The 11,956-nt window shown below is 42.0% G+C and overlaps 1 protein-coding gene across 1 annotated transcript; it reads left to right on the top strand.

Annotated features, from left to right (window-relative positions):
• Positions 1 to 1,064: 1,064 nt before the first annotated feature.
• Positions 1,065 to 4,360, top strand: LOC115106841 (cyclin-dependent kinase inhibitor 1B-like). The gene is made up of 3 exons (XM_029629984.2): positions 1,065 to 1,769; positions 2,348 to 2,464; positions 2,955 to 4,360. The coding sequence occupies exons 1-2, from the start codon at positions 1,319 to 1,321 to the stop codon at positions 2,455 to 2,457; spliced, it is 561 nt and encodes a 186-aa protein (XP_029485844.1). The 5' UTR covers positions 1,065 to 1,318; the 3' UTR covers positions 2,458 to 2,464; positions 2,955 to 4,360.
• Positions 4,361 to 11,956: the final 7,596 nt, after the last annotated feature.

Raw genomic sequence — 11,956 nt, 5'->3', positions numbered from 1 at the left:
TCACTTTGACACCTGGGGCTGCTATCCTTTCACCCTCCTCCATGGCTGTTAGCTAGCTACCTACAAATGCGTTTCGATTTATTTTTTAGTGATAAATACATCAAGATAGCTAGCTAATATGAAGTTTAGGTAGCAGGTGATATTTAATTAACTATCTATACAGTATGTACATTTGGCTAGATAGCTAGCAGCTCATTTGAGTTAGCCTGCACTGTAGCTAGTTAGCTCATAATACATGAAGAAAAAAAAAACATTTTCGAAATGTATTCACTTAACGTTACTTGAATAGGTTCTCCCAGCCATTGTGGACGATTGGAAACAGGGCAGCAAAGTTTGTCACGAGAGCGGTTTAGAGCATATTACAATTTAACTTAGAATAAATTCATGAAATGGACAATGGATTAAACTCTTAACCCATTTAGTAACCAGACCTTCCTACAAACTTGTTATGCTGAATTCTTGACGCACAATTGAGTAGTGTCCATATGTTGCCAGCACGCCCACAAGCGAGCCACTCTGTGCGGCCGAAGCAGCACTGTGCATTTTACTGCGTGCTAGTATACACGAGCCGTATCGCCATATTGGGTACAGCCAGGGAGATGAAGAGAGAGGCCCAACTCTACAAAAAAAAACAGCTGTCTCCCTCCAGTAGGAGGTGTTATTCGTTGTTTCGCCCACCAAGCAAGGCGTTTTTTAAGAATGTCGAATTTGGTCAACAAAAAGTATGGATTATTTTCTAAGTGAGATTTATTTGATCCAAAATAAGTTTCGTAATGCTTAAGTTGTTACGAGTATACTGATATAAGAAAGACGTGACATCCCGGCAACTTTTAAGGAAAAACACTTTATATTGGAGTTGTCTCGAGATGGTTATGCATATTAATGAAATGAGGCTAGTAGCATTAGCATCTCTCCCCATTCAGTACAGACGGTTGACGTCAACAACCGTCATCGAATATTGAAAAACTGATTTACAATATTGAGATGTATCCACCAATCCAAAGAAAGGATAGGCGGGAGCTAGACAGCTCAGGGTGCCGCGTGTGGACAACGACTCACATTGTTAGGGCGGAGAGACATGTAATCTTGTCAGTATATCCATCATCTTTGGTACAGCACAGATGACTTAGTTCCGTAGTCAAACGGCAGAAAACAACCAACAGAACTAAACCTTCACTAGTCGGGCAGATTGAGGGCTAATCACGTTGGCTGTTTTACGGATGCTATGCATGCGTCTCTATCTTGTGATCCAGGTCGCTTATTTAAAAGGAATACTTGTTTTTGGGGATAAACCGTCGCGCTTTAGGGTCGTTTTCATATGTGCAACAACATGTCAAATGTTAGTCTTTCGAATGGGAGTCCGACGTTGGAAAGGGTGGATCCGCGCCCGACGGATCACACGAAGCCCCAGATTTGCAGAAATCTTTTCGGATCGGTGGATCATGACGAATTTGGGAGGGAGTGTTTGGTTCAAATGAAAGAGATGGAGAAGGTTTTTATTGACAAATGGAATTTTGATTTTCTAAACGACGAGCCCCTTCCCCAGGGAGATTATAAATGGGAACCGATGAAAAGCAGTGACTTGCCAGACTTTTACAGCAGACCGTCTCATAAGCGAGTCTGGTCCTCTGGAAATGTGGACAATAACGGGAATCATGGAGTCCGACCGAGCTGTCCTGCGAACGGGGCTGAGCTATCCGAGAAGAGCGAGAGGCAGACGGATTGTCTCCACTCTCACAACGGGGCAAGGAAAAGACATGCAAATCCAGGTAAATTATGCAGTTTTGAAAATGTACTTGAGTATTTTAGTTAACCAATCATAAACAAATCAGACAGTCTCCATCGCACAATATGGCACAGTCAAATTAAATTGTGGCAATCTGCGAGATTGTATAACAATTCTGCGTCACTGCACTGATACACTCGCAGAAAGCCAATACTTTGTACCGCACACCGCTTGATTCTGTTGATACTTATTTTCTTTCCAGAAAGACACGCTTTGTGTGTCAAGCTATTTAACACGTTGATTTCTTGACATCTTGAGTTTTGAATGTTTGTTCTGCTGTGGCCAATGAATAGCATGATTATATGACCACTTTTGTTTATTATTTTTTACTTTAGTTTATTTGGTAAATATTTTCTTAACTCTTCTTGAACTGCGCTGTTGGTTAAGGGCTTGTAAAGTAAGCATTTCACTGTAAAGGTCTACATTTGTATTCGGGGCGTGTAACAAATACAATTTGATTTGACTTGACTGTTTAGCTTGATGATAAACTTAATTTCGGAACTATGAGCTTTTTTATAGAAAAACTGTTTACTGACATATCTTTAAATTGTGTTTTATCAGAGCCCCAAAGTACAAGTAAAAAGTTGCATTCCAGTGAAGAGGATGAAGTTGTGTCAAAGTCAGTAGAGCAGACACCCAGCAAAAACGATTCCAGGACACATGAACACTAATACCAAGGTAAGAACTTCATCAGCATGCATTTCCAATTTCATACTGTAAAATGAGCATAACCCGGTTGTTCTAATAACCTTATTATAAACATAAGCATTTAAGTTTTTATGTCTATGTTGGATTTTAAATGTGAAGCCTTAGTGATGACACACTTTTGTAAACGCCCCAGCTATCTGGTCTAATATTAACTTAAGCAAACCTAGTTCAAGTGCAGAACAGTAGTAACACGTCATCAGCAGGCTTTGTATGGGGAAGGGTTGTTTTCAAGAGAATGAGCTCTGCAAGCTGCTGCTCTCTCACTCTGCAGCAGTCTGTCTTGAGTGACATGTTGACATTTAATGTACACTTTTGCACTGTTTTCTTGCTTCAACAGAATACACAATGCATGATACTGGACAACTAAACTGTCTTTACTATGCATGTGTTATAACCTTCAGGCTATGTACCCATAACCCCTTCTGTGAACAGAGCTAATATGAATTGGTTTTCCCCACAGTGCTGAGAAGTCCTCCTTTTTCGTTGAATACTGTACTTCAGGACCTGAAGAAGAGACGAGGGATAGAAGAGAAGACAGGATACAAAATGGCCTGCCTTTAGGAGGGAGGGAGGCTGTGCAAGCACTGAATATTTACACTAAAGTTTTGGCACTCAATTTAATCCAATCGCTTCAAAAGCAGAAAATGTAGCAGTGTGCCAAAATGTTTTTCCCTTTTTGCTCAGTTTAATTTTTACTACCTATGTTTCATATGTAGCACATAAAACATAATATTATTATGTTGTTAAAATGCGTGTCTTGAAGAATTGCTGTGCAGTTTTCAAAAATATATTGTTTGTTTGTAAAAGTGGTCATATGATATCCTTGTTCAGGTATAATTGATAGTTATAAATGTAGATTATTTCTAAATCAGGGTTTTTGAGAGTATCTCATCAAAGAATCAGTTGTTTCTATTGTGTGGCTTTTTGCAGTGTTCATTGGTAGTACATAGTTTGAAGCCCTATTATTCAAAAACTGGTCTTTAGGGTGGGGTCAATTCTATTTCATTGATGAAGTAAACAAAGTTTCAAATTCCAATTTTCCCCAATGCTTTTCAATGAGAGAAAATATTTGGAATTTTTGTTTATTTCCTGAATTTGAATGTAATTGACCCAACGCTACACTAAGGTCATACTGTCAATCAGAATGACTTATATGTTACATGACCTAACTAGATAAAAGTTTACATGCAAATCATATATTATTATTAAGTTTTCCTACTGCGAAAGGGAAAGAACCTGCCAAAGTTTCAACATTTTCTTATTTTTATGGAAAAATTATTAAATGACTAGGGCTTATTCATGGCATAAGTTAGAAATTATTGGAAAAGGTTAGAATATATGAGTTCCCATTTTACAGTATTAATTATTATTATGCCGCCCTAAAATCAGTTGGTTTCCTTTAACTTATTTATAATGTGGTCCAGTTTGACCAGAGTAGCCTATGCTCTCAGATGTGTTGTAACCACTGGGCACTTTGCAAACATAAATATGTGAATCAACAATTTGCCTCTTATTGTGTGTTGAATTCATGTTGAGCATGACATGGCACTATATAGATTAAAGACAAAGTTACACTGCATGTAACTGTATAAAAGTTTGAAGTGTATCTTTGTATATTTCCTTGTAAAAATTATAGTAACTTATTTTTTTGTTCAGGTTTTTGTGGTTGTATGGATATCCAAAGTGGCATTTTCTGTGCATTGTTATGTAAATACTTTTAAAATGTTGTTTTTGGATACAAAGGTTGCAAAACTGAGCCTAATTAAAAAATATACCTGTATATTTTGTATTGTGTCTCTGAAAAAGGCAATCATTTGCTAAAAAAATTATATTGGGTTAATAAAAAATGACTTATTATTTTCATAATTGCATATGTGCCCATTCATTTTCCTCCATATGTCCACATTGTCACAGTATGATATACATTGTTTAATTTAGGCTATAGTGCGCAAGGGCCAACCTCGGCAGTAGGCTAGTAAAGGTATTAGTTATGACATGGTTGATAATGTGTAAAAAGTCACGTATAGACTAGTCACCCAGGAATTATAGTTGCGCAGCAGGACGCGAGTTTAAGGGATCCTTATGTGAAAGGACAACGACTAGTTGCAGCTTTTGATCATTCATCCCCCCTCTCTCCTGTAACTATTCCCCAGGTCGTTGCTGTAAATGAGAATGTGTTCTCAGTCAATTTACTTGGTAAAATAAAGGGTTAAATGAAAACATTAAATAATAATGCTACAGTTGAAAAAATGCATGACGCTACTGTTTATTGAGTGAAGAGATTATTTAGAATTGAAAACGCTATAGATTCCACGAGACATGCTCAAGAGAATGTGCATAAAAATAAATCATTGGACTTCGATTACACGTGGCTCGCGCTGCAGAGAAGGTGAACAACCTAATTTGTAATGTGCAAACTACGCTAGTGTGTCTAGGATACTTTACAACTATCGCAATACACACTCTTCATGTGGTATCAAAACAATGACGCACAACTCTATATTACAGATCTTGGGCTGATTTACGCGCCATTCTCTACAGGAGTTTGCACCGAAACTCGACTTAAAAACAACACGCATAGTGAGGGCACATCCTGTACTACCGTATGGGTGAAGAATAATGTTATTGACACTCGCTTTATCCAATCAGGCACGCATTAAGAAAAGCACACCACTTTTGACAGCCACTTAGGTTGGCTTTCACTGCAGCCAGGTTTGAACGGAGTTAATTTAGGTCAGGACAGCGTGTTCTTTTCGAGGAGCAGGCCCCCAAGTACTTTCATTGGCTGGCCAGACTGGGGTGCGTCTTCTTGCTTATGCAAGCAGGAGTAGTACAGTGTAAAATGTGAATAGAACTGTGTCTGTGACTACCTCCTTTTTCAGTGAAAGAAACCTAAAGATATGTGGAAGAAAATAAACAACAGTGATGTGTGCATAGAGATAAGTGGAAAAACAACTTCATGATGGACAGTCACATGGAGGATAGAATATATTAGTTTACAGCACAGTTATAACACCTGTGTGTGTAGTGTACATACATGTGATGCCTGGATAATATTCTGCAATAGCTAGTTAATAGTTATTCTGCATTGGTACATTTATTCAATATTTAGTGGTACTGTCAACTGTTTATGGATTGAAAATGGTCTAAATAGTAATGGCAGACATTGCTTACAGTAGAGTACTGTAGTAATGAGTTTACACTGTCTGACCTTGGCTGTAGTAAAAAGATGACCACATCCCTCAGTTGTTATTGTTGTTGATGCCACATTTCTAGGAAGCCACTGTGGTGGCCGTTCACATACTTCTGGTTCATCTGAATTTTGATTACTTCAATTCAAGCCAAAAACAAACACTTATTTAAAGAAGTAGTGTGTATTGCATATCTCTCTCTCTCAGAAGAAAGAAACATAATGTATTGGTATTATTACTCTCTCTTCACTACAATGTCGATACACTATGCCCGATTGGACTACATAACTATTGGCACAAACAAGACTGTAAAATACTTCACTATTCATATGGGTAACTGGGAGCTGTCAAAGTTTTTTCTGTTGAATTTGAAAAAATACTTTGAAAAGTCATTGAATGAATGCCTTAACAGTCCCATCCTACTATAAAAGACTGTACCCATTGGAGCACACTGTACAATATACACTATACTATACAATATAGTCCAGCAACAATCTGTGACTGTTATTACTCATTTGGCTATATTGTGATTATACCGTTACCTCAAATGCACTGTTTCTCCCGTACAGTTGTTTTATTTTCTTGCCCAAATGACTCATGAAACCATAATGAACTGTGATTTTAGATAATAAAACATTTGGAAGCTACTAGTGTTTTCCTCTAAGTGACAGTACTCCAGTTAATCTTAAATACCCATTTCCTCAACATTTTCTCAACCACAACCTCTTGTCAGGGCAAAAAGCCCTGTGTAAGGTTTTTGACCTACAGTAAGTGAGACACATATAATTTAATGGTAAAGGGAATTACTACACATTTATTTACTTAAGTATCACACCCTTTCCTCAGATACTGGTTAAGACATCTTATAGATGGACAAATGAATATGGAGCACATAGGCCTACTGTACAATGCAGTCACATTATTAAACCCCACTGTGTGTTACTCCTTTGATGACTGTCAGTTGTCAGCAAACCAGACCATTACTCTTATTGAAATGACATTTTGATGGTCTCTTTTGAGATTCTCTACTGACTAGAGGTAGATTAGCTAGGTCAAATTTGCTAATAATCCCAGCACCAGATGTTATTTAACTAGGCAAGTCAGTTAAGAACAAATGTTTATTTACAATGACGGCCTACCCCGGCTAAACCCAGACGACACTGGGCCAATTGTGCGCCGCCCTATGGGACTCCCAATCACAGCCGGATGTGATACAGCCTGTATTCAAACCAGGGACTGTAGTGACACCTCTTGCACTGAGATGCATTGCCTTAGACCGCTGCGCCACTCGGGAGCTTAAAGTGAGTTCATATCAGATCCAACTGAATGGCACTCAGAGCTCAATAACAACAGACAGAGCTCATTGGAAATGGAAGGTCAGCTATTGTTGGGGTTATCCTTGATGGAGAGGGAAACTACTGTGCAGCAGCCAAAATATTTAGGTGTTGTGCAAGTGTGTGTGGGTGCATGCGTGCATGTATTTAACTCAATTCAACTGGCAAAAAGGCAAGGTAATCATTTTTAAAGGACCCAGCGTGTATTGCCAAGTAGTTAGGTGGTGTGTGTGTGTGTGTGTGTGTGAGTGAGTGAGTGAGGGTATGTGTGTTTTTTCCACACGTGTGTGTGTGTGTAAAGTTGACAATTCCCCTCATACTGACCCCTTCATTGATATGGCTTTGTTAGCACACACCACCCATAATCTCCCGTCAGTGACCCTCTGTCCATTACCTAGTAATAAGAGGTGTAGGGTTTTAATCAAATTAGCTCACAGAGGTGTGCATGTGCACACGTTTGTATGAGTTGTCTGAGCCCATTCCCAACTCATTCAAAGCTGAACACCAACCACATTTCTGTGGTACGTGAATTAACAGAGGCCTAACTTCTACAACAGATAATGAGAAGAGAAAAGGACAGTAAAAATCTGAAATGTTGATTAGTAGACGATTAGCAGAGGCCCAAAAAACTCGAGCTCATATTCTGGAATCTTCACTGGGAAAAAAGGAACAAGCTTAGATTATGAATGTTCTTATTTTATTTTGGAAATGCAACTCACCATTCTGTTTTGTGTTGTTATTAATTCAACAGATTTTTTACGAGGGTGAATGAACAATTTTATTTTCCACATCTCTCTCTGCCCAACAGTCATGTGCTCTGGCACTGCTCCCCTGGCCCATTATGGACCTGTGTCAAAGAGCAGGTCTGGGTTCATATACTATTTGAAATCTTTAAAATATTTTCAGCATTTGCCTGGAAGTACTGGTTGGGCGGTGTGTGCACATCTGGGACTTTTCTATTAATTCCATTGCAACAGGCAAGCTCAGTCAAGCACCAATAAAGTATTTGAAATGATTTACATTAGCATTTGAACCCAGGTCTGTCAGTGAGTGAGTGAGTGAGTGAGTGAGTGAGTGAGTGAGTGAGTGAGTGAGTGAGTGGGAGGGAGGGAGGGAAATTGAGGCCCTGGCTAAGACTCCCTCAGCCCAGGTTAGGCCAAGACGTGTCTAGCTTCAGTGCAGGATATAAACAAGGGGACGTGCCAATGTGGAATTTTTATACATATTGGCTCCTTGACACATGGCGCCTTGCTGTGTGAACTCATAGACACACTGGATGGAGTGCAGCATGCATGTTTTTGATTTGCTCAGAGCGAGTGAGCATGTTGCGCTGGGCTCGTATGTTCAACCCCACTCTGTTACCCCCCCATCGTCTCCCCCTACCTCCCCTCTGTCTCTCCCTTCCTCACCCTCATCATCACATCTTTGAATTGTTTCATCTTGCCCCGAGGGGGTTGATGACATACTTGTGCTCAGCAGGGAAAAAGAAAAAGAGAGAAAGACAGGAAAAAAATCAATATGGTTTGAAAAATCAATCAACTGCTGAGGTGACCTGTGCACCTGCTAATAACTAGGGGGCATGTCTGTTTGCCTCATACATCAGTGCACAACCAGCTGGAGGATGGCACGCACCGCCAGAGAGAGGCAGCACAGTAACTCAACCTAACTTGCTGTGTGCCTGCCTTTCACATTGCAGAGAAAACACTTTGACACAGGGCATTCTATGGGATTAGTAAACAATAGTATGGTATAGCAGAATCACACACATATAGTATTTAGTCATGACATCGTGCTGTATGGGTTTTCTCTCAGTGTCACTCCTCACTTCACAGTTACCGTTACCGTTACTCTCCTGATTCCAACATGTACTTACCTCTCTGATCTAAAGTTAAGCATATATCATAATTTAGTCTAGTGTTTGTTAATCCTGGTTCTGGGGACCCAAAGTGGTGCACCATTTTGTTTTATCTCCAGCACTATACACCTAATTCCACTAATCAACTCATCTTCAAACCTTTGCTTAGAGGAATCAGGTGTGTAGTAAAAAACAAAAATGTGCACCACTTTGGGTGGATTGGGAAGCACTGCTTTTTTTCCTAACTTTCTGTATTTCTACACATTTCTCTATGTGGTTCTGGAATGTAGATGCATTTATCCAAGGCAACTTTTGTATTTTTTATTTAACCTTTATTTAACTAGGCAAGTCAATTAAGAACAAGTTATTATTTACAATGTCGGCCTATCCGTCATTTTAAATAAGACTTACAGTAGTGCGCACATACAGTGGGGCAAAAAAGTATTTAGTGAGCCACCAATTGTGCAAGTTATCCCACTTAAAAAGATGAGAGAGGCCTGTAATTTTAATCATAGGTACACTTCAATTATGACAAGACAAAATTAGAAGAAAAAAATCCAGAAAATCACATTGTAGGATTTTTAATTTATTTATTTGCAAATTATGGTGGAAAATAAGTATTTGGTCAATAACAAGTTTATCTCAATACTTTGTTATATACCCTTTGTTGGCAATGACAAGAGGTCAAACGTTTTTTGTAAGTCTTCACAAGGTTTTCACACACTGTTGCTGGTATTTTGGCCCATTCCTCCATGCAGATCTCCTCTAGAGCAGTGGTGTTTTGGGGCTGTTGCTGGGCAACATGCACTTTCAACTCCCTCCAAAGATTTTCTATGGGGTTGAGATCTGGAGACTGGCTAGGCCACTCCAGGACCTTGAAATGCTTCTTACGAAGCCACTCCTTCGTTGCCCGGGCGGTGTGTTTGGGATCATTGTCATGCTGAAAGACCCAGCCACGTTTCATCTTCAATGCCCTTGCTGATGGAAGGAGGTTTTCACTCAAAATCTCACGATACATGGCCCCATTCATTCTTTCCTTTACACGGATCAGTCGTCCTGGTCCCTTTGCAGAAAAACAGCCCCAAAGCATGATGTTTCCACCCCCATGCTTCACAGAAGGTATGGTGTTCTTTGGATGCACCTCAGCATTCTTTGTCCTCCAAACACGACGAGTTGAGTTTTTACCAAAAAGTTATATTTTGGTTTCATCTGACCGTATGACATTCTCCCAATCTTTCCTGCCTACAGTATGTAAAACAGTGCAGCTGGATTAAAATAAAGGGGTATAGAATATTTAAATAGTTTAACTGATCATTGACCAGTTGTAAATCTTACAGACTTCACCTATACATTTCTTTCAACATCAACAGTCTGTTAACTCTTCCACACAAGGCAAGCCTGTAACGGCTTTTCTCTTCCTCTTCTGAGGAGGAGTAGCAATGATTGGACCAATGCGCAGCGTGGTAAGTGTCCATATTTAATAGAACAAACTGAACACGACAAAATACAAAAATAACAAAGTGAAATAACAAACCGAAACACACAGACACAGGAAATAATCACCCACAACTCAAAAGTGAAACCAGGCTACCTAAGTATGGTTCTCAATCAGGGACAGCTGATTGACAGCTGCCTTTGATTGAGAACCATACCAGGCCAAACACAGAAATCCTAAACATAGAAAAAGGAACATAGACAACCCACCCAACTCACGCCCTGACCATACAAAAAAAAAAACATAACAAAAGAACTAAGGTCAGAACGTGACAGTACCCCCCCCCCCCCCAAAGGTGCAGACTCCGGCCGCAAAACCTGAACCTATAGGGGAGGGTCTGGGTGGGTGTCTGTCCGCGGTGGCGGGTCTGGCGCGGGACGTGGACACCACTCCACCATAGTCTTTCTCCACCTCTTTAACCGCCTCCGTGGCCTGATTAGAGCGACCCTCGTCGCCGACCTCGGACTGGGGACCCAAGCCACGGGTCCCGAATGGACGGGAGATTCCGGCAGCACCGGACGGATGGGAGATTCGGGCAGCACCGGACAGGCGGGAGACTCCGGCAGCTCCGGAGTGAAGGGCGGCTCTGGCAGCTCCTGACTGATGGGAGACTCTGGCAGCTCAGGACAGACGGGAGACTCTGGCAGCTCAAGACAGACGGGAGACTCTGGCAGCTCAGGACAGACGGGAGACTCTGGCAGCTCAGGACAGACAGGAGACTCTGGCAGCTCAGGACAGACGGGAGACTCTGACAGCTCAGGACAGACGGGAGACTCTGGCAGCGCTGGGCAGGAGGAAGACTCTGGCAGCACTGGACAGGCGGGAGCACCTGTAGGGAGGAGATGGAGAGACAGCCTGGTGCGGGGGGCTGCCACTGGAGGGCTGGTGCGTGGAGGTGGCACCGGATAGACCGGACCGTGAAGGCGCACTGGAGGTCTCGAGCACCGAGCCTGCCCAACCCTACCTGGCTGAATGCTCCCCGTAGCCAGGCCTGTGTGGCGAGGTGGAATAGCCCGCACTGGGCTGTGCTGGCGAACCGGGGACACCATACATAGGGCTGGTGCCATGTACCAGGAGAAACACTGGAGACCAGATGCGCTGAGCCGGCTTCATGGCACCTGGCTCGATGCCCACTTTAGCCCGGCCGATACGAGGCGCTGCTATGTACTGCACCGGGCTACGCCTGCGCACCGGGGAAACCGTGCGCTTCAGGTCCCTCTCTCTCCACGGTAAGCACAGGGAGTTGGCTCAGGTCTCCTTCCTGACTTAGCCACACTCCCCGTGTGCCACCCCCCAAGACATTTTTGGGGCTGCCTCTCGGGCTTCCAACCACGCTGCCGTGCTGTCTCCTCATACCACCGCCTCTCGGCTTTTGCTGCCTCCAGCTCTGCCTTGGGGCGGCAATACTCTCCAGCCTGTGCCCAGTGTCCCTTGCCGTCCAGAATCTCCTCCCATGTCCAGGAGTCCTGAGATCGTTGCTGCTGCCCGTTACCATGCTGCTTGGTCCTTTGGTGGTGGGTGATTCTGTAACAGCTTTCCTCTTCCTCTTCTGAGGAGGAATAGCAAGGATCGGACCAATGCGCAGCG

The sequence above is a fragment of the Oncorhynchus nerka genome, linkage group LG23 (genome assembly GCF_034236695.1).
Source record: "Oncorhynchus nerka isolate Pitt River linkage group LG23, Oner_Uvic_2.0, whole genome shotgun sequence".
In the NCBI taxonomy this organism is placed as follows: Eukaryota; Metazoa; Chordata; class Actinopteri; order Salmoniformes; family Salmonidae; genus Oncorhynchus; species Oncorhynchus nerka.
Note: the sequence above shows the minus strand (reverse complement) of the source record. Positions and strands in the feature narration are given on the sequence as shown.

Coding starts and splice junctions, on each gene's coding strand:
- LOC115106841 (XM_029629984.2), top strand. CDS start 1,319: ATGTGCAACAACATGTCAAATGTTAGTCTTTCGAATGGGAGTCCGACG. Junction 1,770..2,347: donor GAAAAGACATGCAAATCCAG/GTAAATTATGCA, acceptor GTGTTTTATCAG/AGCCCCAAAGTACAAGTAAA.